The following is a 27,292-nucleotide window of genomic DNA, read 5'->3' as shown; positions in this document are numbered from 1 at the left end:
GAAGCGGAAATACAGAGGTAGAAGAAGCATTTCTCCCTCAGCTGAAAATCCACGTGCGGGCTGTAGTGGCGAAAGCTAACCATGAAACGTCCAAGTAAGTTTTAAGTGAAAATATTAAGATATGCTGCTTGAGTGTTGTTATAATCATCACTGTGATGGCACTGATTTTCATATGGTTACGGGGCATAGCTGTTGTACTTTACCTTGATCTTAAATTCTTGTTCGCTACCCACACTGTTCGGTTACTTGCTAGGAGGGTGAGTTAACTAACACGATGTTCATGGATTTCAGAGTTAAGGAAGGCAAGCAAACGTTTGTCCTGCCACAAACGTTACAAAATACAGAAAAAGGTAAGGAACTCTGGGTATATTTTAACATTTATTATTCTCTAGCATTGGTAATTTAACGACGTGCTACAGTAGTCGACGTGGCTCGTCAGTGAGGTTACGCTATAACTGCCTAGCATTAGGAGAAACACTTTGATGAATGCTAGAGCAATTCACGTGCCGCATCAGTCGCTGACTATTTGACATTACGATTTCTCTTACCTAAGATACGGGAACATAACAGAAAACTACGGAAAGAGGCTAAGAAGAAGGGCATAAGTAGAAAGATAAAGAAGGATCCCGGGGTTCCCAACAGTGCACCTTTCAAGGAGGAGATCCTGAGAGAAGCAGAGCAAAGAAAACTGCAGGTCTGTTGAGGCATTCACGTTGCCTTTTTGGATATGGAACCAATGGAGCTAAATAATACGCACGTTTATGACTTTCTCGGTAAATATAAATGATGTGTCGCCTACTGATTTCTTCTGTATAGCTCGAAGAAGAGAGAGAGAAAAATAAGCTTGCAAAGCAAAAAGAGCGAGCAGCCGAGAAGAGAAAGAAGGAGAAAGCAGCTACCGGTGGCGATGCTGAACCTAAAGCTAAAAAAGCTAAAAAGGTGAAAAGAATGAAACACATTTGCGTAGTGACTAAATATTCGCCTGAAGCTCTGTTTAAAATCCGTGTTGTGTCCACAGCAAGAGAGAGTAAAGCCACCAGAGGGGTCTGCCACTGACAAAAGGTTACGTTGCAGTGAACTGAACAAGGTAGGACAAACAGACTTTGAGTTTTTGGATTGAAGTATCCCCTGAGACAGATTGTTAATTTGACTGTTGCTCTTTTAGAGTGTTTATATGACAAGCCAGAAATATTCAGTCTCAAAGAAGTATATTTCCTGCAGGTCATTGATGCCTCCGATGTTATAATTGAAGTCCTGGACGCCAGAGATCCACTTGGTTGTCGATGTCCACAGCTGGAGGAAGCTGTATTGAGACATGAGGGAAAGAAAAGGCTTATGCTTGCGTTGAACAAAATAGGTAAACTTTTTACTTTAAAGCATTGACTTCTGTCTCTGTGCAGCTTGGGTTTTTTTTTTACTCAGTTATGATGTGGGATTCATGACTTTTAGAAATAAATGGCTTTCAAAGAAATCTTAGAAAAGCATATTCTTTTTCCTACAGACCTTGTGCCTAAAGAGAATGTGGAGAAATGGCTTGAGTATCTTCAAGCTGAATTTCCCACCTTCGCCTTCAAAGCATCGAGACCGCTGCAAGACAGAACAGTGGTATGTGCGTCCAAAATGTCTGACCTTTCAGAGTAAAAATGTTTTATCACTAAGTCTTGCTGTTTTGTCCGAAATCAAAACAATTCCGGAAAGCGTAATGCAACATGATTAAGCTCATTGTAGTGGTACATTCTTTTTTTTTTTTTGGTTCAAATGTAAAAATGGAAAGATAAAGAGAGGACAACAGAATAAACGGTGAAACATCGTTCGTTTCATCTGTCATTTTGCCTCACAGCAACAGAGTAAAAAACGAAGGAAAACCAACGCAGCGGTCGACCACAGCAGGGCGGCGGCGTCTTTCGGCACGGACTCTCTCCTTCAGGCGTTGACCTGTTTGGCCGACGCGCAGGACAGCGAGAAGATGCTCAAAGTTGGCGTTGTCGGTAAGAGTGTTTAAACAGCAGCCACATATCAGCTAGACGCACATCTGAGACCTTGTGATTGACAACCTGAGAAAGAGAGACGGCATTTTAGCCATTGCTGTGTTTTGTTTTTTCTCGCTTAAAAAAAATGAGAAATGATGAGTCAACGCATTGGACATATTTTCTTGATGACGTTAATAATCCAACTCTGATCTCATTTATCACTTGACTTCTGCTTTGTTCTGCTCTTGTCATATATGCGTAGTTAATGCTGGCATGTCTGTGTCTGCCTGTTGCCACAGGTTTCCCCAATGTGGGCAAGAGCAGTCTTATCAACAGCATGAAGGGGATGAGAGCGTGTCATGTTGGATTACAACGAGGCATTACCAAGTGAGCAGTTACCATTATAAACACCAGTTTTGTTTAATAACGCTCTTCACTGAGTACGCCGAAGCGTGATGAAGTTGTTGATCTGACCAGACCGTGGAGTCTACATTCAATCCAACACTGAGCTTCATAAAGAGCCTCAACATATAGTTTGTCTGTGCTCTAGTTTGAGATGCTAGCATTAAACTTTTCGGCCCTTTTTTTCAGATCTATACAAGAAGTGCACATTTCGAAGAATGTCAAGATGATTGACAGCCCGGGGATTATTGCGGCTCCGTCTAACCCCGGCGATGCCATGGCTTTGCGGAGTCTTCAGGTGGAGGAGAATCAGGAGAGTACCCTGGAGGCCGTCAGGGCTCTGCTTAAGCAGTGTAACCAGCAACACGTTAGTGTTTACGACCCTACTTTACAGAAGATGTTGTTGAGTGCGGTTTGTAAAGAGGGGCAGATGAGTCTGACTCGGTTTACTTCTCTTCCAGATTATGCTCCAGTACAATGTTCCAGACTACAGAAATGCCCTGGAATTTTTGACGTTTTACGCCAAAAAACGTGGGTTTTTACAGAAGGGGAGTGTTCCGAGCACAGAGCAAGCCGCCGTTGCTTTTTTAAACGACATGACAGGGTAAGTCCGCGTACTTCAGTCCGTCCACTTCGGCAAATATGACTTAATGGATAAAATTCGTAGACTTGAAAGGGATATCTGTCAAGACCACTTTGCTTACTCTGAGATGACGTGACCCAGGAACTGGGCCTTTTGATCTTTAACCTAGTAATGATGGATACTTGTTGATGGCTATGACGAACTTTTGCTGGAGAATGACTTGGCTGTATTTTTCATTCATTAGGCCTAAGCTGAGCTACCACTGCAAACCTCCCGAGCGGCGGGGCCTTCCATCCTACCTCTCTGATGACTTGATAGCTGTCATGCAGAGCGGTTTGAACATGGAAAAACTGAGAATGGCAAATAAGGAGACTTTAAAAGGTGCGTTTACTTTGTTATGGCTTTAAGAGTCTTTGTGATTTGTCTCCTTTGTGGGAAAAAAAAATAACAGTGAATTGTTTTTTCAAAGATGTAAGGTTTCCAAGTTTGGCAAGCAGCATTGGTTTTACATCAAAGGGACCCACCACCGGTCTTCTGAATGCGAGTGAAATTCCCGAGGATAGGCCATCGGTGAAGGAGCCGGCGAAGGTGGAGGAGGAGGAGGAGGAAGAGGAAGAGGAAGAGGAGGAGGATGAAGATGGTGAGGATGAGGATGAAGAAGAAGAAATGGGTGAAGACAATGAAGAGGTGAAGAAAATTTTTTCTATTATCACAAAAATCAATAGAAGGATGTCAGTGTTTCCTCTGTAAACATAATGACTTCACACAGTAAACTGTGGTGGAAGAAAGACTTGGGCTGGTTTTGAAGTTAACCAAGTTTAATCCCTCAAAGTATTTGGGACCATCACGTTGCTATGTTTACGAAGGATTAACTTCGTGGCTTTGATGAGAGCTCTTTCTCGAATGCTTATGGACTTTTATTTGTTGAATTTCAGATGGAATCAGATGAGGAGACTACTGAAGATTCAAACCCAGTGAAACAGAAAAAGACCACACAAGCGAGTGCACCAAGTAAGTCTTCCTGAGATATGAGATTTTTTTAGTCAAATTTTTATAATTCTGCCTCGAGTGTTTTGTGTCATTACCGTCTTTTGTCATTTTCAGGTGAAAAAGCAAAAGTGATTGTCCCGCCTGCTCTGATCAACGTAGACTTGTCATCTTCTCAACAAAATGATGATGACGCGTATGATTTCAACACTGATTTTGTTTGAATGTGGCAGTGGCCACATTGGCTCCTGTCTTGTCACTGTTTGAAAAAGTCAACAGCAGTGCTGATGTGGAATCATTTTTCATCTCAAGAGTCGAAAGCTCTGGGATTACTTTAAATGTGTCTGTCAGTGTCTGACATCAACTCTTGTACATATGATGATGGAAAATAAACTACTTTAAAAAGTATGTTCCTGTCTGCATTTACGTAATTCCATGTATTTTAAGTTTCAAGTATATTGATCTGTATTCTTTATCATGTCACTGATAAATAAACATAAGTCATTCTTTATAAGCTGTAAACATGAATGGACCAGTCTCTTCACTGGGTTTATCTATTATAGCAATAGCACATATGATGGCATGTAATTAAAATCCCAACAAAGTGTGTTTTTTAATGTTAAAATAATTGAGGAATACATACTCCTCTTTATTAGTGTATAAAGGAAAAACTCAGATAAACACTTTAGCTTTGCCAAAATAAAATACAGCACACTGAAAATGTGAGTGGTTCTGCCGTTTTGTGTTTGCATGTGGCATAATACACTTCAAACGTATTAAAAAAAAAAAAAAAAAGAAACATCATTTAATGCATCTCCAGAACTTTGGTAGATTATACACATATTTGTGTCCTCAAAAGCTGTCTGACATTTAATGTATGAACTGTTTTAGCCAACCTAATCTCCAATGGACTGATGGCAGACCCTGATGGTGAGTCAATGTAAACAGAGGATTAATTCACACTGTGCAGAAAACTAAAAATACACAGTTTGATACATGTTAAGTCTTGGCCAGCTTGAATGTTGGACTAACCAAATGCAACACAGAAACCGGAGTGATAAAAAACCTGAGCAACAGAATGAGAACCGACAAAGTTAAACTGCCAATCACTGGTTAAAAAAAAAAAGTAGTATTCAAAGTAAGTTCTGAGATATTCAGCATACATCGAATACAGTCCAAACCGTTGAAATACCGTTATGGTTCGGCTCGGATCTCCGCCCCAATCCTTCCCCCGAAGAGTTTGAAACTCCAACGCGGTAGTCAGTGGAGGATGTAATTATATCTTATGATATAATTAAAAATGAATTCTCCTAAAACAATCTCTCTTAAAAAAAAAAAATAAAACAGTTCGAACATCGAAGCGGGTCCGAGTGGTTGAGGCATGTCTATTTTTCTTCCGTGTGTCTCCGAATGGGATGAAATTTACCCGTTGGGTCAGGAACGTACCATTTGTCCCAGACGTCTGAAAAAGAGGATGCTCTCCCCCACGGCTTGTAATGTCCATTCCAGTGAAGAAGTTTAGCAGCTTTCACAAACTGACGGGAATAACGATTGCCAGCTCCCTTGGCTCCTGCAGACAGATTTTTTTTTTTTTAAAGAAATACTGAATCAATCTACTACATAACAAAAGGTTGTACGCGTCTATGCATAACAAATGTGGATGGACATGATTTCAGTGAGTTGATTACCAAGGTGTCGAATGTGCCACATGGGATCAATGTTTGAATGGTGTTTGTAGAAAACAATCAACATGGGAGGAGTCGTCACGCTTTCGGCTAAAGTCTTACTGTAGATGTCTTCCCTACAAAAGGAAATAAACAGGAAGGTTTAGGCAGTTTCTCCAGGTTGAATATGAATGGCCTTGAAGTGAGAATGAGTCTGCGCTCTGTAACACCCTCCTGTTAAAGTAGCAGCTCATAGTGAAATGCATTCAGTGTAGAGCAATCCCTGTTGTTTATCACTATTATTTTACCCCAGACTGAGAACTCCTAATTCCTCCTAATACAGACTCATTGTCCCAGATCGACTGCTCAGATTGTGACTGCCGATAAAATGAATTTTTCTAGTTGGGCTTTGTGTACTCCAAGAAACACAAACATATGTCAACACTGCGGTAACTCACTTCACATTGAGTTCCATCCAAAGTTCAAGCTGCTTAGTGATGTTCTGGAGTTTCCACTCTGTCAGATTGGCGACGATAACTCCTGGGTTGAACGAACATGTGTTTGCTCTCATCCCAAGCTTTTTAATGGCATCTTTTTTAAAGTCCAGAAATCCAATGTAGTTGTTCTGTGAAAAAATAGTCAAAGAAGTGATGAATCTTTACAAATTCTCTTTCGTCTTCATACGAAATACGCAGGTCAGTAAGCACTGTACACTAGACCTACACTGTAGACCTACATAATAACCATTCTTACAATAGGTCTGGAGTTTAGTTTTACATTATAATTACTAAAGAATGCAGACATGCATTCTCTTGCTTGAGTATCATGTACCTGGTTGCCCGCCCCTCGGACAATGCCCTTCGAGGAAGTAGAGTCACAATCATCAGAGAAAGCAGCAGCATGTCCTGATTTCAGATTAGTGTCAAAAAGTTCTTGGATATCCCCTGAAACAATAACGGAAAATATTCATTGACTTCATTCCACACCACAAATGGACAACACACTTTTCATACTGCACTTAATCAAATCATGGGATTAGTGAGGCATGGAAATGACAGTCCGTTAACGAAATTTGCAAATTTGCAACGATGATGACCCGTGCATTACCTTGTACAATGACATCGTCATCTAAGTAAATGGCTTTTTCTGAATCAGGTAAGTACATTGGCATGTAGTATCTGGCAAATGTCAACTGAAACACACATATAAAAAAAATGACAGCTTATGTTAAGGTGTTCACACAAGCAAATACATACGTGTAAATGGGAAAACTACTTTACCGGTTTAATAGTTTCAGCCTTCTGCGGATCGCTTGGAATCTTCCCCCTCAGAATAGTTGGCTCAAATGTGATAATTTTATGTTTAATATCATTAAGGTCACTTTTACTTAACCAGGTCCTGTAAGGAGAGAGACACATAAAAAATTAGAGTATACCCTATCTGCAGATGAATATAAAAAACAGAGAAATCAAATTGCAGATCAGAGGAAAAGGGTACCTCAAATGATCCACGGAATCATTCAGAGTGACGATGTTAAAAACAACGTTAGCTTTACTGTTGCGGTAGACACTGTTCATAGCCGCAACCACAGCACCTAATCTCTCCTCGGCTGCTGTAATTACCACGGGGATTTCTTCCCCTGTTCTCCTGACCTCTGCCTTACGTTCATCGGTGAGGTCTGATTCAAAATGTATTACACCTCCAGGTACTGTCTCTGGAAACACAGAAGCAGTAACATCTTCGTCAGTAACATGTTGCGATGTACGCAAGCTGGACTGGGTTCAAAGTAAAGCATCTAAAATTTTAGAGATGGTACCAAATAAACACAAAACAAAAGGCTACCTGGATTCTCCTCCCTCAAGAAATCATGGAGACTCAGGATATTCCGATGCACAATTATGAAAAAAGCAATGGCAAGCAACACAAGGATGAGCACGTTAACTGAAAAAGAATTGGAGAGAAAAATAGATATATAACGTAGATGACAACAGGACTTTGACAGGGCAACAGTATCTGAGCAGTGTAAAGAGTCGTATTTCTGTGGCACCAGAGCACATGAACCACCTTTACATCAAAACAAATAAACATGATCCCTATCATATTGTGAAACAATTACACTTCGGCGTTTGCATTGGCAAAATAAGCAAACACCTATATAATTAACGTTTGTCACTTACTTTTCCGTAATGTCATTGCAGTTTGTTACTTAAAAAAAGAAAACCGTTCCGTGCTTCTGTTAGATTACAGTAGTGGTCGCCTGAAATTCAAAGCAAGTATTGCACTGGAATAAATTCTGTTTGTCAGTTTCGGAAGATCTGGTCAACACGTTTATGGTACATCAACGCTATAACGTTTTGCGCGTTGCTTTCCAAAATGAATGTGTTGGATGTGAAATTTAAATCTTAACCAGTTACGATATAACGGTTTTTTCTTTAACAAAGACTTTTATTAACACAATCTAAACGCAGAAAACGATAGATGCATGCTTACCCAGTATGTCCCTCAGGTTTCCCATCCAAAACGCCAACTCAACATGAAGTTTTACGATCATGCACCGTTCATTTACTTGGAAAAAAAGAAAAATCCTGAATGGAAACCTGGATTTTACTCACAGTTTTGTATATCATGGTCCAAGGCTGAAGTAGCAGTTACTTTTGAAGGCTTCCACTACATCCATATGACTGTATAATCGTATGGAACATATATCTGTCGTAGCCAAAAACACGCCTATTACCTTAAATGGCCTTGAATAGGTGGCTAAATTGTTGCCTAAAGACTTTGGTAAAGGGCTTAAGACAAGAAGAAGAAAAAGAATCAGATTCACAATTTTCATAGTCTTATGTGATATACAGAATTAACAGTGCTACTTATTGTACAGTATGTTTCTGATGTTACCAAATATTTTCTGCGCAAATGCCGTGCACATCAAGTCCCTTGATGCACTCCTCGTGGGTCCTACAAAAATCTACGTACACTATTTGAATGAGGAAGTGTCATCAGTTCGAAAGCATAATTCGGTCGAATACGTTCATACTTTATTTCAAAATGCTTTCCGTCTTTAATTCAGTTCCAACTCATATGGTAAGCCCTTCTGTCCTGCTAGATAACCTAAAGTCATCCAGCGCTTAATTAGTTAACATTAGCCGAATTAGACCGTTTAGCTTTACTTTCGAAGCCATTATTTATGAACCAGCCAAGGCTAAATTTGCGAGTATCCTGTTCCGTTACATGGTTAATATAAGATTTGTTAAGCCAACGTTTCGTGTATTTTGTGCTACATTTAGTGTGAACTGGGACATCTAAATAAACGGCACATACGAACGTGCACTGGAAGCCATATGTGCATGAAAGGCGGCTTTGTGGTTTTATCTGTAAAGCAGTCGCTGCAACTACGTAGTGGGCTTGCACGGAAGGTGAAAAGTATTGCTACTTTCTACTTTTTGTGTCTGTTATTAATGGATTATTTTCTGAATTATTTTTTCCCACAGGACTATAAAGGACAAAAACTTGCAGAACAGATTTTCCAAGGAATCATTCTGGTTTCAGCGGTCAGTTCTGTTTTTGACTACATTTTAAAAATCCGTTTTATGTTTGGCCTCTCCTTGCTGACCATAATGTTTATTTTTCAGGTGATTGGATTCATTTATGGGCTTATAATTGAACAGTTTGGGTGGACTGTATATATCGTATTGGCAGGATTTGGCATTTCCTGTTTGGTAAGTAGAATTACGATTTAAGCATGCTTTTTGAATTTATCTATCCATGCTTTTTGGGGTCATATCATATTTAATGGAGTAACCGCTACTTAAATAGCAATGAAACGTGTAAAGTTACGTTTCGACGTACAAGTTTTTAAAATTATTTTGAGAGTGACTGTTGCTCTCTTATACAGCTCACTTTGCCTCCATGGCCCATGTACCGACGGAATCCCCTCAACTGGCAGCCTGTAATCCCGGAGTCCTCTGGAGAAACTCGTGAAAAGCCCCAAGAAAATATGAAGAAGAAGAAGCATAAGTAAATCCTTACGTCACTGGTGTAGTCTTGGCATAGCAACCTGATGTAAGAGAGTGGATCTTAGTAGCAAATGTTCCAGTATTTTTGTCTGTTTACATGTGAATTTTCCATCATACTCAATAAAGAACTCAATACTGTTGTTACATTCATGGAAACAAAAACTCTTTGCCTGGAGGTAGAGATGTAAAAAACATAATTTTGAGCTTTTAATGATCTTGTAGACCAGCACAACCCATTGGGGAGTCTCTCCAACACTTGAATTTGAAATTATTTATTATAAATGGATCACCTTCTTTGAAATACTGGTAATGCTATCTACAGTGGAAGTGCAGAGTATTCCAAAGTAAAAATTTAACAAATAAACAGTATTCAGTGTTTCTACTGGGCTAAAATAACAGGTTGCTATCTAAGTAGCATTAGTTCACATTTTCAACAAAGAAGAGTTGTGCAATCTGACATTATAATGCTTGTATATAACCCACATTCAGAATAATTGCATATATCATTGCTTACTGAGCACAATGAATTCATATTTACAAAAGGCATTTAGCGTTCCTCAACAGGGGAAATGTTGAAAAGCCACCGAGCGATGATCGTAACAGACATAAATTTACAAGGCCAGGAATACACACGTTTGCATTGCTTCTGATTCAAAATGTCAGTAGTGATTATAGATGGTGTAATGAGTGATTCTCTGTTAGAGCGCTGTTTATCAGGCAGGATTAATCCTTAAGGGCAACGTCCTCAAAGAACTTCAGCTGACGCACCATCACAGCGTACGTCTTGTACTTGTCCTCTCCCATTTGTTCTCGCAGAAGGAGCTGTAGGAGTGATGAAAAAAACCCCCCAAAAACCCAAAAAACAACAGTGAGGTTGAGGATGCTCCTTCTCTGTAACTTGCCGGAAGCATTACGAACGTTGGGAACACTGTATTTACATTAAGAATTCACTCGGAGAAAAGCGTTAAGTCATTCGTATGCGGATGTTACTTTGATTTCTCTACGGCAACTCTTCTCGAGGGGAAAAACTCAAAGACAGTTTTATTTGACAGAGTTACCGGTATTGTTCTAAAACTTTTACTTGACCCGTATTTCCAGTCAACCCTATTTAAAATATTTCTGCTTTTTCCTTACCTCTCTCTTCTCTTCATCTTCCTCCTGCATTATGTCCAGCACTCTGTCCAAGAGCTTCACTCCGAGGCCTTTAATCACGTCTGTGCGCAGGCGTTCAGTGGCCCTCCTGATCTTGGCTGGTCCTGATGTATCATCTTAAAACCAGACGAAGGGACAGCGTTAACCCCAGGTGTTTTAAAGGAAAATATACTGCAGTACGCTGAATCAATCAAATATACACGACTGATTCAGATAAAAATGACACTGAGCTATGAAATGGGTCAGGCTTGAATGGCAGTGACTTGACGGAGTTGAATACGCTTCTGTATGGTGGATGTCAGTAGTGTCTCTGTGTGTAAGTCAAAAGACAGTTGTGAACCTGAGGGAAATTCACTGAAGTGGAAGTCGCCCACTCCATCTCTGGCCTTTCCATGCAGCATCAGGGTATCTCTGTACTTCCTGTTCAACCTAAACTCAGATACGGGGGTGGTGACGACGCTTGAACCATCCTGATTGGGCAAGGCATCTCGTGAGTCCATTCCTAACGTCTGCGTCATCATCTGAACCAAATCGTGCATTTCTTTGGATTCGTTCTTTCTGCAACGCAAAAGAAAGATACTAGGACGCTCAAATCAAGTGCAACAAAAGCAACCAAAAGTCCACCTTATGGTGCAGCATTAAGGATTAAAATAAAGTAAAATAAAATAAAACAGAAGCACATACCCTTCTTTATACTCGGCCTCTGAACGTTCTGTGGAGCTGGCTGAAGAACTGCACTCATCTTCATCCGAGGGTCTCCAGCCTGATCTATCCTGCAATGAAAGGAAAGACAGCTATCAGTTGATTACTGTCCTTTTCACTAATACTCTATTCACAGGCTCATATAATGTATTTGATGTCCTGATTTGTGTAGCAATTAGTAGGTCAACTCCATAGTACACAAACGGAAAGATTCAAATTACTTTCAGAAAACGTTTAGAAGCTTGGCTCATTTCATCAAGAACATAACAGTTAACTTAGACTCAAACAATGAAGATTAGTCATGCTACCTTTTTAGTTTCCATGGTTACACTTGAGGCTCTGGAGTAGTCTGGTTGGTCTGCTGGTTTGCTGCCTAATGAGACGGCATCACACGATGCCCTCCTAGCTGCAGGGATTACTTCAAAGAAAAGCACATTCTCGTGAGTGACGGTAAGGTTAAGCGCCACAACTCTTCACAGTGTAATTCAGAAATGCAAATGGGACACCTGCTTGATTTGATCATTTAGAATATTCCGGAAGGGTCCAGATATCTACCTGTTTGACTGGGGTTTTCCTGTGATTGCCTCAGTCTTCTCCTCTCTCTAGCTGACAGAGGACGATTCTGTGAGAGAAATCAACATGGAGTATTACGTTACATGCTCGGTTTTCCCCCCTCTGAGTGAGAACTTACAGTACCTCACCTGTGGCACAGAGCCGTGTTTGTCTTTGGGACACAAAGCCGAGGGTGAGGGAGCGGTGCTATTGGTCTTCTCTGTGTTCTCCTGACCCTTCGTTTTAACATTCACTGAGAGAGCATCCTCGGGGAGAGGAGGCAGAGGTCTAGGAGCAGCCGTTTTTATCTGTACAACGGGAGAACGAGATACAGTCGAAACGGGCAATAAATCAACGATTTCGTGTAGGTCTACTGACATTAAAAGAGTTAACCAAAAAGAGTTAGCAAAAAAAACCCCAAAACACCCCTCCCCCCAAAAAAAAAACAAAACAGAAAATCTTAAATAAGCAGGCTTCAGAAAAAAGTTCAAAGCAGAGGCTGAAGGTGTAGGACTCATACAGAGCTGAAAGAAGAATGCATATACATAATCCAATTTCACTCTCACTCACTCTGTCTTCATCCTCACATGCTTTCTCCTTCTTCCTCTGTCTGCGCTGGCGTGACAAGGAGGGCTCAGAAGAGGAGGAAGGGGTGTGAAAAAGGGGTACGGCCTGCTCTGGAGGGACTGAGACAGGGTCTGGATTTTGGGGCTCCTGGATGTAATAAAATCAGTATTATATCCTATGATACAATTTTATCCTGTTAGGGGTGTAGTGGTAAAGTATTTGTACTGAACTGTTACATACATAATTTGTTTTAGTGCATCTCGGAGACTGCACAATTTTCAACCGGTCAATGGTTAATATAACACATAAAAACCAGATAATGTTTGTGTTGTTTTTCACCTGGAAAATCTTGCATGACAAAGTATTATTGTACTGTTATTACAGTTATGTGTTATTATAGTTATGTGATTATAAAATCAAGTTGTTTTTAAATTTTCAGCCCTAAAAAACAACATAATGCTTGTAGGCGATGACTGGCTACGTTCCTGATGCATAGCTCTCAAAAAACAAACAAACAAACAAAAAAACCCAAGAGCAAAACATTTCTTTTTCTTTTCTTTTACAGCATTTCTTCTTTTTTTTCATGCTGCACCAAAAATGTGCAAAACTGGGAGTTTTGCATAACATTTACCCCCCCCCCCCCCCCCCACCTCCCATATTCAAGAAAGTATTCATTCAGGAACAAAGCAGCAGCTGATGTAGGCTGTAGCATTCTTTTTGTAAATTTCTCATGTCCTTGAAAACCTGCTACTCTTATGTCTAAACATGTAAAAAAAAAAAAAAAAAGGACAAAATTTGTGAATCACTTTATTCTCTTACCGTTATTAAGACGGGAAGAAAGGGTTCAAGTAATTTATCAGTAGATTCCAAACTAACCTAAACAAAAAACAGAAAATGAAAAACACAAGACATATTTTAATCGATACGGTTCAAAGAGCCTTTAACCAGTACAGTTTAAGGTTTAGTGGTTCTTACTCTGCTTTCCTCTGTGTGGGTTCCTAAGGGCCCTTCCTTCAGAAGTGTCACCGTATCATTTTTATCATCCCGGTCCACCGAGGCGCTCTGGCTTTCGGATTTTCTCTTCGTCTCATTGGCTGATGTAGGCTCAGGCCCGGGATGAGACTCGTGTTCCTCGTGCGTTTGACTTTCCATCGCCGCCTCCTGGAACAGCTTCATAGTATCGTCCTTATCGTCCATGCCGAGGTCTTGGGCCCTTTTTACGACCGAGGGCTTGAGTCTGTTTGCAGGTTTAGGTGGGACATGAGCGCTGTTTTCATTCGATACCCTCCTCTCTTCCCGACCACAGACACCCGACACTTGCTTTCGTGGGGCCGCCTGGGGTGGCGCGAGATCCTCTTTCTCACACCTCTTATTAATCGCAGGGTTTGTGACGGTCATGGTCACTGGCCTTTGTGTTGGCTGCTTGTTCAGACGGCTTGGTTTTCCTTGGCTGCTCTTCTTGGGGTTGTATGTCTATATTTATGTTGCTGATGGTTGCTATGGATTGCCCTGTTGTGTTGAGATTGTCCACTGTGGAGGTCTGAGGAGGCAAAGGAGAGTTTGATGATATGCTGATCGCTGGTCCGTTGCATAATTTGTGTTGATGAAAATGATTTTCCTCCATCTGTGAATTAAAAGGAAAATAAATATGGATTGAATGACATGGGATTGCACCGTTCTGATCTAGTTTTTATATTGTTTTAATATCTCTTTGATTACATTACCCTTTTTCCTTTGGTGTGCGATTCAGAATTGGGACTTTGCGGGGGATGTTCGTGTTTCAACTGAACGGACGCATCAGACTGCGCACTGATTGGCTGGCTACTAACAGTCTTCTTTCTTGATTTGGCAGTTTTTCTAGTGAAAAAAACAAAACAGTCAGACATGTTCAGTCAAATTATACATAAACAGAATATGCAGTTCCCGTGTAAGGAGGACTATCAATAACAAGGACGCGTGGCATACTCTTTAGTGGCCTCCAGAAACATGGAAATCTGTTGTTTGATGAACGGCTGGCGGAGAATGTGTTTCACATCGGGCCTGTCTTCAGGTCTCTTAGACAGCATTTTCTTTATCAGATCCCCCAGCTGAGGGTCATATTTACTGGGCATCTGGGGTAGCTGGGAGATTAAAAAACATTGCACAAGCAAAAAAAAAAAAAAAAATGAAAAGAGAGTGAAAAGTAAAAAGAGAGTTAAGTGTAGTTTTCTGATTACAGCTTTGTTTGTGCGTATACTGTTTGTCCCTTAAAGTGTAACAGATTACATAAAAAAGTTACCTTCCCCTCTACAATGCGGTAAACAAGCGAATTCATATCCTTGGCATTGAAGGCATGTTTAAGAGTTGACATTTCGTACACACAGCAGCCTAGAGCCCAAACATCTGACTGCAAACAGAAAGAAAAAAAAACAAAACAATTAAGAATGAGACATTTGAGGGCAAAGCCAGTCTTTGCTCATTATTGCACGTGGACTCGGTACCTTGTAATTGTAAGGCTTGTTGGAGAAGAGCTCTGGACTCATGTAGTAGGGAGTCCCAATAAGAGTACTGGCCATGTCGTTCTGATTCTCCAACACTCGCGCAATGCCAAGGTCGCCAACTTTGATTATGTTTGTTTTTGTCAGAAAGATGTTCTGGGTTTTCAGATCTCGATGCAAGATGTGTTTCTCGTGCAAATACTAGAAAAAAGAAAGATTACAAAAAAGGCCCTTGATCAGTCTTTAAGCCACGCTGTTTTCCGTATTTTACACTAAATTATTACCCTGGCAATGTTTCATACTAGTTACCTGAAGAGCCATAGCAATTTGGACAAACCACTCAACAACTTGTCTCTCTGGAAGAAGTTCACCTTTCTGTTGCTTCAGTCTGTGGTACAGATCTCCCCCCTCACAAAAGCCCATGACTATGTATAGCTGGCAGTCATCTCCCTCCCAAGACTCCCTGTATGTCACAATATTGGGGTGTTTCAGTCTGGAAAGGAGCTGGGCCTCTTGTTCTGCAGCTCGCCGTTCACGCTTTGAAGATGTTCTCAAGTTCAATTTCTTGATGACATACTGTGGTAACCAAAGAGGAGAACATAACAGAAACTTAAATACATGAGGTGCGCTATCCTTTATTTGACGCACATCTTGACAACTGATTCACGCATGACGAACGATACAAGCTAATAACTTTAATTTAGTTTTTTTTTTTTTTTAATTTTTAACTTTAGCTGTCTTTTACATATGATGCAATAGAATTTTAAAAGGGATCGTTCTGTGGTGTTGTGGTAACGCCACACATGTAGACAACATCAAATCATTAAAATTATTTTCTAAACAGCAGTGTTAGATACACCTAACTGGCCATGCGCTATGATTAAATGTCTAAAAGACTTTACTGATCGATGAAGAGTGCGTCACTTGCCTAATTTCAGAAGCAACGACCCAGACAATATAAACAGCACTCAAACTTTGATGGGTAAAACAACGACGTCTCTGCACAGCTCAAGTGAGCTAAAAAGCAGAGGTGTTAAGACCGGTACAGTACAGTTTTCGCTGAACATTAACTGGAGTGAGCTACGGTATTCCTTACTGTGTAACCCGTTTTACCTGCTTTCGGTCAGATTTGTGCTTCACCAGATTGACTTCTCCGTAACTCCCCTTTCCAACAACTCTGATAAAGATGTAATTATCCATGATTCTTCATTAAACAACTTTGTGTTTATGCTGCATTGCTGTTCATAGAAATCGACTTAACGACTCCAATCAAGACAACTACATTCAATTTAAAGTTATCAAATGCCTGGATCATTGGTTTCAAACTTGTCAGACTGACAACGATGCACAGGAAATAATCAACGCTGGCTTCTTCATCACCAAGCAACTAGCTACCGTAAAACCATCGACACTGGTTCATGTTATACTGGTAGGAAATGCAGCCTTAAATTTTGGAGAGCTCCATCTAGGGGTGTAGTCCTGAAGGGAGGCAACTTCGTAGTTCTTCAATTTCTATAACTTGGGCGCCAGTTGAGACGTCCGTCGTTTCGTTACAGATTTTTGATAAAGCGACATTTGCTTCATATGTAGGCAACACTGAATACGACGTAGTCTGAAGAATGCACACAGTGAACATATGAAGGGGAAGTCTTCTTCGTTCTGAATTGCAGTTTCACCACCAGGTGCCGTAGATGCCCACGAGAAGTGCGTAGAATTTATCAATCGTTCCTGCGAATCCATAGTTAGGTTTTAACGACCATTTTCTGTCAGAGGTGCGTGGTACATTTCATAATGTACTCAAACTGTATGGTGGCTCTGTGCATTTAATGATGTTGACCACACGACAGACTTAAATTACATGCTTGTTATTTCACAGTTCCAATAAACGCACACTTTGCACAAATGTAACTAACAGCAATTATACTAGAACTTTCCCCAGAAGAGTTAAGAATTATCATTACAGTATTTGTACAACATATTTGCAAGGGATGTACTCAGTTTATTTAATTATTTATCTCATTTAATGTGTATAATAGTTTTGTTCTCGTGTTGCTTACGAAAACAGACTCTGCAACATTTCTAAAATTTAAAAAGTCACACAATTTATTGTGGAATTTACTGATCCCACCTCCTGGATAAGAAAGCCGAGAAAACAAGCCAATCATGATAGTGTTTCGATTACCTGAGAGTCGAACAAGTGCTCGATTGGTGTAGAGTTGGACTGGCCCCTCCTTTTTCATACTTTACCATAACCACACATTCTGCCATTTAGCTTGACGTCAGGAGTCCGCTGCAGCTGGGGTTGTCAAAGGAGCCAGCGCTAAGGGAAAGAAGTGTTTCCATACCGCGTATACTACAAGCAAGAAAATTACCTGAGCTTCTGTAAAATACAGGTAGGAGTGATCACAAGACTTGTTGTTTCGCGTTCCTTATGACAACGAACAAAGTAATGAAAAATGTCAATGGATGTCTGTAATACGGCGGGAGCGTAGTTCGCAAGTTGTCAAGCTGCTGTATCTATGCCTGATGGGGCGTTATTAATAGTAACGTTTGCTCTTTTCGAACTGTTTTGGTGTCTTCAGTGCACGGGTTGTATATATAAAGGCGTGAAACTGTTCTACTATTCGACTGTATTGGTTTATGTCAAAGACACTACATCAGTTATGTATTGGTAGAGGAGGAAATTCTGCCAACTCATTTGATGTATTGCTGGAGGTCTCGGAATGTCTCTTTGTAACTACGTCTGTTCGTGCCAGTGCATGAAAATGTGTCAGATTTTAGTAATGCAAAGTGACGCTTATGGTTCCCTTTGCGATAGGCAAATTAAGTGGAGCACGAGTGACTGAGGTGTAATTGACTAGTGAATGTGGTCTACTTCATCCTAAACCCTGCACTCAAAAAAAAAAAAAATGTTACACACTTTTCGTTTGTCTTGAATGAGTTTGATCGGATCCCTCTGGCGAGGGATTTCAGCACAAAGAGAGAGAGAATGCTTAAGACGTAAAATCCCAACTGGATGTTGTCATCCGTCACATAGCTCTCCTTAAAAGGTAATGTACATAAAAAACTGTCTTTTTGCTCTCATCGTCTAATGTCATCCCCATTTTTTTAAAAGTCGTTGTTGTCAGTCTGGTAGGTTTTATTACAAGAATCCATTGCGCTCTTATCATTTGGTGTTACCACCTACAGTGCTGTACCAGCGCTCTTCCTCTATCCTAGCAGGCTAGGAGAGACGGCATCTTATCAATTAGTGAACTCTGTCTGAAAAGGACATGCTTAGTATCATCGACACCGTTTCCCTGACTGGGTTCACGGTGGTCTACAGCGGGCTGGTATCAGGCACGGTGTGCTTGTCTGGCAGTGAGAATTTGATAGCTGTGAGTGCACAGGGACATTCAAACAACCACTGCTTAAAGGCTCTCTTGCATATTTAGTTCCTCGTTATTTTGTCACTCTATGTCAGCGATTTGACCTTAAAGAGCTGATGAGTCATGTGGCTCCTTGTCAATGAATGTATTTTGAACATTAAGCTAAATCAGATGTTGAAACAGTAAACTCTATCGAAGTAAGATTCATCTCTTGAACTCTCTCATTCACCTATTTGTTCATTTTGAGGTTTGAGTCCCCCAGATTCAACTGTTGCTGTCAGCTCTAGAGAGGGGAACTGAGTGATCCTTTTGCTTCTCGTAAACCATAAAGCGCTCATATGCATCGTATTTTTGCAAGTTTATCTTCCCCTTGTGTCTCATGGCATTTGGTTTCATTACTTAATTTCTGCTGATATCACAACTACAGTTTGTCCTTAGTTATCTATATACGCAGTTTATTATGGTCGCTGTTCTTCGAGGAAGCGATCTCTATCACTCATAGATAGCAAAGTGCAATCAAGGCTGGAGGGGCCGTCTAATCTGCTGAAGACATTGTTCACAGAACCCACATGGTCAAGAAGTTGTGCAGATTTCCTGTGCTCTGTTGCTCTTTGGACTTCCTGGTCCATAAATTGTCATAGGTTGGTTCAAGTTATTGGCATTTCACATGACTGATTCTAAACTCTAGGCCTTTTTTTTTTTAGATGAACTAGGCCTATAGCTAAGAGATGGCAGAAGTTATAACCCAAGATCTACTAATCTTGGGTTATAACTTAAATTGTATTAGAGAAAAGATTGAGTTGGATTGATAGAAGTGGCCTTTGGTTTGCTAAAAAAGACCCAAGAGTGTAGCTAATGATACCGAGCCATGAGAATGGTAAAAGACATTTGTGTTTTGCATATTTGAGGCAGGGCATGTACATGCTACAATTAGCTAGACCTATATAGTTTTGAGTGAATGGGTCTTCCTCTTCCTGTGTGAGTGTTCTTGTGGTCAAAGCGCACCTAAAAAGGGAAACACAATCTTTAACAACACGTTGCGCTGTAAAGGCCTCATTTGTCACGCGTTGAGGGTGTTCCTGTGACAACATGTCCTAGTCCAGCCTCATAAAGGTTCTGGTGTCACTCTGTCTATGTGTGTGTCTCTTCTGTCCACTGTGCAGCAATGGGAAACCAGTGAGTACCTACCATTTTCTGTTTGCAATTAAACCACATACATGTGAATGTTGCATGATAATTAGATGATAGTTCTGTGTCCGAATGTATCTAGTGGAACTTAGCCTGCTTAATGATTCTTCTTTGTGTGTGAATAAGCTGTCATCTCCCCGATACTCTACACTCTCCGACTGACAACTGGTCCCCTCAGCCAAGCTATGCCCTCAGTCCTTCTGACACCTGAACCTGCATGTACTCCCATATAAACAGTTAATAGATTCCGCCAAGGTCCCACCAAGGCGCTTCCCAGTCATGCCCCAAGAATCCTTGCTTGTTTGTAAAATAGAGGAGTTGATTTTTGTTGTTTTAGTCTCTAAATGACCATATTGTGCCTGCTCGGGGCCTGCGTTTCTCTCAGTGCTATTTAGCTCGAAGTCCTCTTGGAACGTTTTTTTTTTTTTTTTTTTTTTGTTAAGTACTGAATGGAGAATGAACAGAATGAACATGTCAATGCAAAGGAGTCAACGTCTCTACTGTCCTTCTTGCATGTTTGCATAAAAACACGTTAGTATCCTCATTCTTTTTCTTTTCTGCTTCCTTGACTCTTACCAGTTGTTTTAAAGCCTGCCAACAGTCTGGAATGCAAAAGATTTTTCTTAAATTAGTATATCACTAAGGCCTGTCTTTTAAGATAGTTTTAAAGTCAAATCATTACTCTTCTAGTTTCAATCTCTTCTCTCTCTCTCTCTCTCTCTCTCTCTCTCTCTCTTTTTTGGTGAGAGACAAGTGCCAGGTGCTGAGAGAAGTGCTATCTCAAGTGGCATTTTATTAGTTTCATATTGAATATACAGACACTTTGTAACCTTGAATGAGATACTTATATGATTTATGATTTATAAGAATACAAATGAAAGCTTATTGAGGTCTGGAAAACAGTTTCTATTTTCCTATGTTATGTCCGCACTGTTAAGATCGTATTGCACTGCTAATGAAGGCTGACAAAAACAAACAGATAAACAAAGAAAAAAAAGTTATTACAGTTTATAAGCTGAAATGGGTAGGCATATTCTGACAAACACATTATCACTTGTCACTAGTACTATGTACTATGACTGACATAGCCTTGCATCTTTTGTAGTGGTGAATGTGTCATTTCCAACTTAAATAGTTATGAAAGCCCTTCATATATAAATCAGTTACATTTTGTGGAAGTATTCAGAAGAATAATCTGATCGGTTTCTCATAAAAGACTTATATTTTGCTGTTGGAACTGAAATAGAAAGTTGATATCAGCATCTGACTGCTCATTGTAAAGGTTAAACACGTCTGTCCTTTTTGTTTAACTGTTTAATGAAACCGAACAGCAAAGGCATGTTGTGAAACCGTAACCTCTATCTGTCTTTTTTGAAAATGCTGTCTCATTGAAGAGGAACTGCACTCGTTGTGGTCAGTCAGAAACCAGAAGCATTGATGCAAGTTCTTTTTGTTGTGACCTCTAAAGTCCCCGCCTAATGTACCATAAAGGGCAAATAATACGCTGTGAGTTTGCTGGCAGTCCTTACGTGCAGTTTGGTTTCACAGATACCATAAATCCTGTCTCTGGTTTCCATGGAAACATGCACAGAAGCAGTGCCTGACAAAAGAAGTACTTTGGACCTCCAAGGGTGCTCATTTAGCACCAATCCAACCAGTGTCTTATTGACAGAGGTCATAGATACACTTGGAGGTAATCCTTAGTGAAGCCAGTTCAGTTCGAAACAATTCAGTGTAAGCTTAATTTTTAAAGATTATATATATATATATATATATATATATATATATATATATTTTTTTTTACAGTTAATCATGAAGTGAACGTACGGCTTACTTGCATAGTAGTCTAATTTCACTTTGAGACCAGATCAATATAGAATGCTCCATTACCCTAAATCCATTTTAACCATTTTGTAGGTTGTTTCAGTAATAGATATTGAAAGATACAAATGAGAGAAATGTGTAGCATATCCTCATTATTTAAAGGGTTAACTTGTCCGCGTAAGCTGGAGGTAGCAGAAGTGAGAGAGTGCTAACACTGTCTGGAGACTACAGTGGACTGATATTAAAGCATCTGTTTTTGTTTCCAAAAGATTTTAGATTTGGCCTGTGTTGACAAATGTTACCCAGTCTCAATCTAAAGTGGTGCTTTCGAGGTCCTAAAAATAGCATTGCCACGGTCTGCACCAGAGATGGCAAGTCTGCAGGCCCACCCTCTCTGCTCTTACTGTTTTTGAAATGAAAAAAGGAGATACAGAGAAAACATCTTTGTGAGTTTTTTTTTTTTCATCCTTATGGATTGTAACGTTTACGGTACTCACAAGCCATTTCATGTTTATGTCGTTTTCAGGGGTAACACATATAAAAATCTTAATTTGCAGATTTGTTTGGGATTTTTTTTCAAAACTGTGTTTGGTCAGCATCGAGCAGGTGAGTCCTGAAACTGAATTCCGGTCAGTGTGCCAAATTTTCCGCCGACAGAAACCTGAGATTACGTTTGACAGAATTCATAGCGTGGATCAACCTGATCAGACAGGACCGCTCGGTTTTCGCTGAGTGATACTTAGAAACCAACGTGTCTCTCGGGACACTTCCGACGTGATCAGTAGAGACACGCGAGTGACACAACAGGACTTACAACATTCCCCTCTCTCAATTGAGGCACATATTTACTTAACTGTCCTGCTGTTTTCACAAATGTTGAGACTTGCCATAGTCTACCTTTAAACCTGAATGCAATTTGCATTGTTCAAGAGTCAGTTTAATGTCCGTCTGAATGGTCTGAAGGTTTCAGTCCAGGGAATGTGAGGAGCAAGAGACTGGAATGTGAATGTTAGAGTGACAGGTACACAATGATGGTGATGTCACTGCCACACTGAAATTCCAGACTTGTAGTTGAAATGATCCGGGCTAAATATTTCGTAGTCTGATCGTCAATAAAAGTATAAAAGCGTAAAAAAAACCCAAAAACTTATGAATTTGTCTGATCCTTTGTCATTCAACTCTGAGTGTACCATTTAAACACGCTTGTCTGGCATAAACATGCTGGTACGCAACGCACCGTGAAATCTGATTGGTTACAACGTGCCTCTTGTTTTCATCCGTCATGGTAAATTAAATGTGTTCTCTTCCCCTTTTCTTCTAGTTTTCCAATAGTTCATCGTGGCAAAATGCCCTTGGGTGAAGATGGACATGCCTGGAAAAAGAAAACATCTGACATCAAAGAGATTTATGACTTCAAAGAAGTTCTGGGGACGTACGTATTACAATCATTTCTCAGACATGCTTATAAACGTGTTATGACGTGTCCCACTTAACTGGAATGCCTCCGTCTGACTCCTAAGGCACCTTTTTTTTCTGAATGACCTGTATTTTAGGCTCTTCTCTACATAAACTGACATGGTGATTTGTCTGGAACAGGCTCGTCTGAACCTTTGTAAATGAATACATGTCGCGGTTGTTTATATCAAAAAGCAGAAGTGCTGTTTTCTAATGCTTTCTCTTTTACTTCCTCCTTTTATAGTGCCATTGGTGGCCAGAAATTATAGCTTCTTGGCCTCATTAAAGGTATTTTGATTAGAGAAGTGAACTAGTTTATCTGGCTATTATTTGACTGTCTCTGTCAGTACTTTAATAGGTTTACTAATGAGAAAACAGAAGAGGGGTCCATTCAGTATTCCATACAACGTTGCTCCTTTTTCTAAGATGAGGACCTCTATACATGTGTATGTGTATATATATGCGTACAGAAATTTATGTGTGTATATATGTGTGTGTGTGTGTATGTGTGTGTGTGTGTATATACACACACACACACACACACACATATATACATATATATTTGTTTTCTATGAGAACATGCAGGGACTTGAGAGGAAAAAACAGATGGTATCACTCTTTTTGAGATCTCTGGTCAGTCCCATTTTAATCACTAACATGTGCTATCCCAGGGTCCCCAGAGGTTGAGGGCATTTTTTGGTGACATTTTAGTCCTGTTCCGTGTGTGGACATGTAAACTGACACAGGATGATGGCAAGTAAGATGTGAGGATAGGGACATTGGGGCATCATTTCCCAAGCCAGATTCCTGGGAGCAAAAGCAACAGGAATGGAATTCATTCTGACTTATAATCCTCTATTCAGAGACCTTTTCCCTAGCAAGGGCCTGGGAGAGAAGGAGAGACACAAACCAGTACTCCGTCCAAAACCAGTTTAGAAAACGCTATTCCTTTTGTGCTGGACTGTTTTGTTTTAAGCAGATCTTTGGAGTTCCAGAAATTCAGTCACTCTAATGCCCTTTGGTTATAAACGGTTCTCTGTGTTCAGCTGTGGTCCAACCACTTTGGTTCTATCCCTAATTTTTATTCTTTAAAAATGTAAGACTTTTGTCTGAAAAATTCTTTGAGAGGTTTTGTAAGAGCCCGTTAGTTCTGAGAATGTCATTTTAGTTCACTGAAACCTTTTGAACTTTGGCGTCGACCAGCTACCACAGATGCACTGCGCTGCAAGGGTATAAAAATATCTGCTTCACTGCTGCAGTTATCTTGGTTGTTGACAGGTGAATTCATGTGAAATGATGAAATGAATGAACTCACTTGGCCTGAAGTATATCAATCAATGCTATATTGTTTTATGTTAGACTATCTACCCTGCTAATGGATTGTGGGAAAAACCATTACTTTGCGCTGGAACATTGAATGGCTTTTGTGTGTCTGTGTAACTGGTATGAAGTAAATCTAAAGAAATGCCAAAATCAGAATTCATTCATTTTTCCATCTGATCAAATGTACGTATAAGAACCAGTATGGCTTGGCCTTTCGATTTTGCTTTGGGTTTTCTGCAGTATTTTCTTTGAAACTTCTGTTGCTTTGCAAGTCTTAAAATGAAAAAAAACAAACAAAACCAAAACAAAAAACAAATCATAGCAGATCATACTTAATCATGTTTACATCTACAAAAATGATACTTTTAGATAATGACAGTCATCCGGAGATTTTCGTGGGCTTGAATTTCTCAAGAGTGACACAAATGTGATGTTCTCAAAGTTCTTAACGTATCGGTGAGACTTTAGTTCAGCCTAGTCGCGTGCCCAGAATAGCATCGCTTTGTACTACTTGAGACCTTAAGTTCATGATGAAGTAGTTGAACCACATTGCTTTATTGTCTCACTTGTATTATAACTGTCATACCACATTGTCATGACCAAATTTTGAATCGAGTCTAGCAGATCTGACCTGTGGATGGTTAAGCTGAAACAAGCTTGTTAGTGAGCAGATCGAGTGCTTCCCTCACTGGTTCAAACTGGTGGATCTCAGCACCAGTCAATAGTGTTGAAAAGGCAGCTGTGACCGGCCCATCAGCTGGTTCATGGTCAGATCAAGGTTAAACAGCATATCGCTTACTTTTACTGACCGGCGAGAGCCTGTGGAACAGTGGATTACGGTTTTCAGGAGAATTTCTCTCCTCTGGGTCTGAATAGTCATACAAGGGGTGTATAGTGGCAGACCCCCCCCCCCAACCCCCAACCCCCCACCCCAAAACCAATCATCCTCGTCTATCATTTGTCCAGGCTTGTTTATGGCGAGATCGCTGGCTCTCTACATTGCTGAGCTGCAAGTTCATTGTGGGCTGGTTGTCTTGGCAACAAGAGGAGACACTTTCCATATGGACTATAACAGTTGCTATGGAAACAAAGTTTTTATTTTCTATTAATAATCTGGCGAATGAATGTGTGACTACTGAGAGGCACTATTTAATCTGTTTGAATAGATTTTTAAAAATCAGCAAGACTGTTCCAGATTTCTCAAATTCCAGGGACCTCCCTTTTTTGACATTTCATCGGAGCAGTTTTCTGAACTCTGGAGGAGGAGATGCCATTATCAGTTCTTTATGCTCCTCTCTATTCAAAGCTCAATCCCTTCTTTTTTCTTTTAAACAAGTTTATGACCGTTCAACCTCCATGCGTGTCAGTTCTGAACCTTAGCCTGCTAATCCCTGTTTCACAAATGTACCCTACTCACACACTCTTAAACAATAGCTAACTAAATGGCACTTAGCAAGACAATAACATCATGAATTAGCTATGTTCCATTCTTCTCCTGTTAATTTTAATGAAGAACACACACAAAAAAATGGAATTTCTAATGCTGTCTTTTGTTTTTCTAGCATTGTTTCCTTTTCAGAAAACCCCTATTCATTATAACAATGTGTGGACCTTGAACTCCCATGACGCCATTCTCACTCTTGAAGCCCATGTCGTTTAGTGTTCCATCATGTCATAGGAACATTATGTTACCCCAGCTGACAAAGATGACACTCAGTCTGTTGTGGAGAGCCATTTCATATGGTATCATCTCCTATCTGTTTTGAGTGTGTTAACTTTTGTCAAGTTTATGCAAATGTGGTAATCTGTGGTGATTTTATAAGAGGCACAGTTGCACATTTTGGTTTATAATATGAACTTTGGTTTATAATATGAATAGGGTGCCAGCGATTGCACCACATCATCTTCTCATGTGATTTTCCTTCATCAAAAAAGTTTTAATATAGGAGTAGATGTCAAGGTATCAGAATGCTAAGTAATGCTTCATTATTGGAAAATTCCGCAGTGTTGAAATTTCTAATGATTAATATGTTAAGAAGGCTCTAATTTCCTTTACCGAGGAGAGCAACAGATCAAATATTCCCAGTAGGTTTGCCTTCACCTGAAAGACAAACTCTTTGACAACATCTTGCTCTGTTAATTCTGTCACTTTATCTCTGTGTGTTTCGTAGCTTAAAATTATCTTAAGGACAACCTACACTTGTTTACTGAGAAACTGAGGTGGCTTCCTCAAACAAAAACACCTCTATTACAAACACATCTAGCGATATGTATAAATTGTCATGATGTATGAAAATGTCCTCTACTGCTCCGGTTCAACGGAGACTCCCCATCTTTCAAAAGAATCTGTTTATCAAGGATATGATGACTGCCAGGAGTAAATATTTATTCAGGAAACTAGTGTTGACCTCCTCAGAAAACTAATCAACTTCCTGTACATTTCTCCGAAAGACTCCATGCAGACATCAACACTAGTTTGCATGTGCGGAGAAATGCTCAGCTTAACACATATGCATTAAGCTTAAGAGAACAGGAGGCTGCTGTTTCCGTAGGCTGATTGCTTATGGAGCTGCTGATTTGGGTATGTTGGCAGTGTTGTGTGGTTGTTTCATTTCTTGGCCGTAATTAAAGCAGAAGACGATTAATGAGCTGTACAGTTCGCCTACACTGCCAGGGGAACAAACAAGAGCCCTTTTTCTTCACTTTCTTTCTTTCTTTCTTTCTTTCTTTCTTTCTTTCTTTCTTTCTTTCTTTTCAGTTGTAATGCTGTATACAGGAATCCTCTGAATGTTCTCTGCTGGCCTGTGTTTTGTCGCAGGCAGAGGAGCTCCAGTACTGTACTGTAGTAGCAGGTTATTAATGGGAGTGGTGAAACAAGAGGGCATTTATTGATTTTATCTGCGGCCAGCTCTGTACATGTGTTTTCACTGCAATTCAGAAACAGACAAACAAGCAAACCTCTTATTTATAGGTGTTTTCAGCCTACAGAGCAATGTTCTTCTTTAAGACTGAGTCACAGTCAGAATGATTTATGCTTCAACCATTTATCTGACCAGTTTGTATAT

General features: G+C 40.0%; 5 protein-coding genes across 6 annotated transcripts in view; 3 read left to right on the top strand and 2 right to left on the bottom strand.

Moving 5' to 3' along the window:
• Positions 1 to 29: 29 nt before the first annotated feature.
• gnl3 (G protein nucleolar 3) lies at positions 30 to 4,350 on the top strand. Its single transcript, XM_030776698.1, has 15 exons — positions 30 to 94; positions 292 to 350; positions 554 to 694; positions 817 to 939; positions 1,019 to 1,087; positions 1,222 to 1,357; positions 1,502 to 1,605; positions 1,841 to 1,988; positions 2,270 to 2,357; positions 2,562 to 2,739; positions 2,834 to 2,976; positions 3,200 to 3,336; positions 3,425 to 3,642; positions 3,891 to 3,966; positions 4,060 to 4,350. The coding sequence occupies exons 1-15, from the start codon at positions 82 to 84 to the stop codon at positions 4,164 to 4,166; spliced, it is 1,740 nt and encodes a 579-aa protein (XP_030632558.1). The 5' UTR covers positions 30 to 81; the 3' UTR covers positions 4,167 to 4,350.
• An 893-nt stretch (positions 4,351 to 5,243) lies between these two features.
• glt8d1 (glycosyltransferase 8 domain containing 1) lies at positions 5,244 to 8,165 on the bottom strand. 2 transcript variants are annotated; one of them, XM_030777157.1, is made up of 10 exons: positions 8,097 to 8,165; positions 7,784 to 7,863; positions 7,449 to 7,547; positions 7,104 to 7,320; positions 6,887 to 7,004; positions 6,714 to 6,798; positions 6,438 to 6,550; positions 6,065 to 6,231; positions 5,631 to 5,743; positions 5,244 to 5,512 (listed from the first exon to the last, which is right to left on the bottom strand). In XM_030777157.1, exons 2-10 carry the CDS (start codon positions 7,797 to 7,799, stop codon positions 5,328 to 5,330), a joined length of 1,113 nt encoding a protein of 370 aa, XP_030633017.1. In that variant the 5' UTR covers positions 7,800 to 7,863; positions 8,097 to 8,165; the 3' UTR covers positions 5,244 to 5,327. The 2 variants fall into 2 exon arrangements, with proteins under 2 accessions (XP_030633017.1, XP_030633019.1); XM_030777159.1 differs by having other exon boundaries at positions 5,244 to 5,509.
• A 437-nt stretch (positions 8,166 to 8,602) lies between these two features.
• Positions 8,603 to 9,767, top strand: spcs1 (signal peptidase complex subunit 1). Its single transcript, XM_030777160.1, has 4 exons — positions 8,603 to 8,687; positions 9,095 to 9,154; positions 9,236 to 9,322; positions 9,499 to 9,767. The coding sequence occupies exons 1-4, from the start codon at positions 8,652 to 8,654 to the stop codon at positions 9,622 to 9,624; spliced, it is 309 nt and encodes a 102-aa protein (XP_030633020.1). The 5' UTR covers positions 8,603 to 8,651; the 3' UTR covers positions 9,625 to 9,767.
• A 575-nt stretch (positions 9,768 to 10,342) lies between these two features.
• Positions 10,343 to 15,507, bottom strand: nek4 (NIMA-related kinase 4). The gene is given in 16 exon segments (XM_030778600.1): positions 10,343 to 10,441; positions 10,754 to 10,887; positions 11,112 to 11,329; positions 11,456 to 11,544; positions 11,782 to 11,891; positions 12,029 to 12,146; positions 12,289 to 12,333; positions 12,596 to 12,739; positions 13,412 to 13,468; positions 13,568 to 13,976; positions 13,978 to 14,216; positions 14,317 to 14,449; positions 14,558 to 14,712; positions 14,871 to 14,978; positions 15,073 to 15,270; positions 15,379 to 15,507. Coding segments are annotated over 16 exon segments (2,370 nt in total). The 5' UTR covers positions 15,493 to 15,507.
• Positions 15,508 to 19,602: 4,095 nt separating this feature from the next.
• camk1b (calcium/calmodulin-dependent protein kinase Ib) overlaps positions 19,603 to 27,292 on the top strand; it is a 27,952-nt gene continuing 20,262 nt past the window's right edge. The window contains exons 1-2 of the mRNA XM_030776806.1: positions 19,603 to 19,613; positions 22,771 to 22,881. Of these exons, the coding sequence (XP_030632666.1) occupies positions 19,603 to 19,613; positions 22,771 to 22,881 (122 nt within the window). The remainder of the gene's footprint in view (positions 19,614 to 22,770; positions 22,882 to 27,292) is intronic.

Source organism: Chanos chanos, chromosome 6 (genome assembly GCF_902362185.1).
Source record: "Chanos chanos chromosome 6, fChaCha1.1, whole genome shotgun sequence".
Lineage (NCBI taxonomy): Eukaryota > Metazoa > Chordata > Actinopteri > Gonorynchiformes > Chanidae > Chanos > Chanos chanos.
The sequence above is the reverse complement of the archived record's forward strand: the minus strand, read 5'-3'. Positions and strand labels throughout refer to the sequence as shown.

Excerpts from the sequence above, each read along its gene's own strand:
- gnl3 (XM_030776698.1), top strand. Across the intron at positions 351-553 it reads GTTACAAAATACAGAAAAAG|ATACGGGAACATAACAGAAA; the intron begins GTAAGGAACTCT and ends CTCTTACCTAAG. Across the intron at positions 3,643-3,890 it reads TGGGTGAAGACAATGAAGAG|ATGGAATCAGATGAGGAGAC; the intron begins GTGAAGAAAATT and ends GTTGAATTTCAG.
- glt8d1 (XM_030777157.1), bottom strand. Across the intron at positions 7,321-7,448 it reads CTTGAGGGAGGAGAATCCAG|AGACAGTACCTGGAGGTGTA; the intron begins GTAGCCTTTTGT and ends CTGTGTTTCCAG. Across the intron at positions 6,799-6,886 it reads AGGCTGAAACTATTAAACCG|TTGACATTTGCCAGATACTA; the intron begins GTAAAGTAGTTT and ends TGTGTGTTTCAG.
- spcs1 (XM_030777160.1), top strand. The coding sequence starts at position 8,652 with ATGCTTTCCGTCTTTAATTCAGTTCCAACTCATATG. Across the intron at positions 8,688-9,094 it reads ATTCAGTTCCAACTCATATG|GACTATAAAGGACAAAAACT; the intron begins GTAAGCCCTTCT and ends TTTTTCCCACAG. Across the intron at positions 9,155-9,235 it reads GAATCATTCTGGTTTCAGCG|GTGATTGGATTCATTTATGG; the intron begins GTCAGTTCTGTT and ends TTTATTTTTCAG.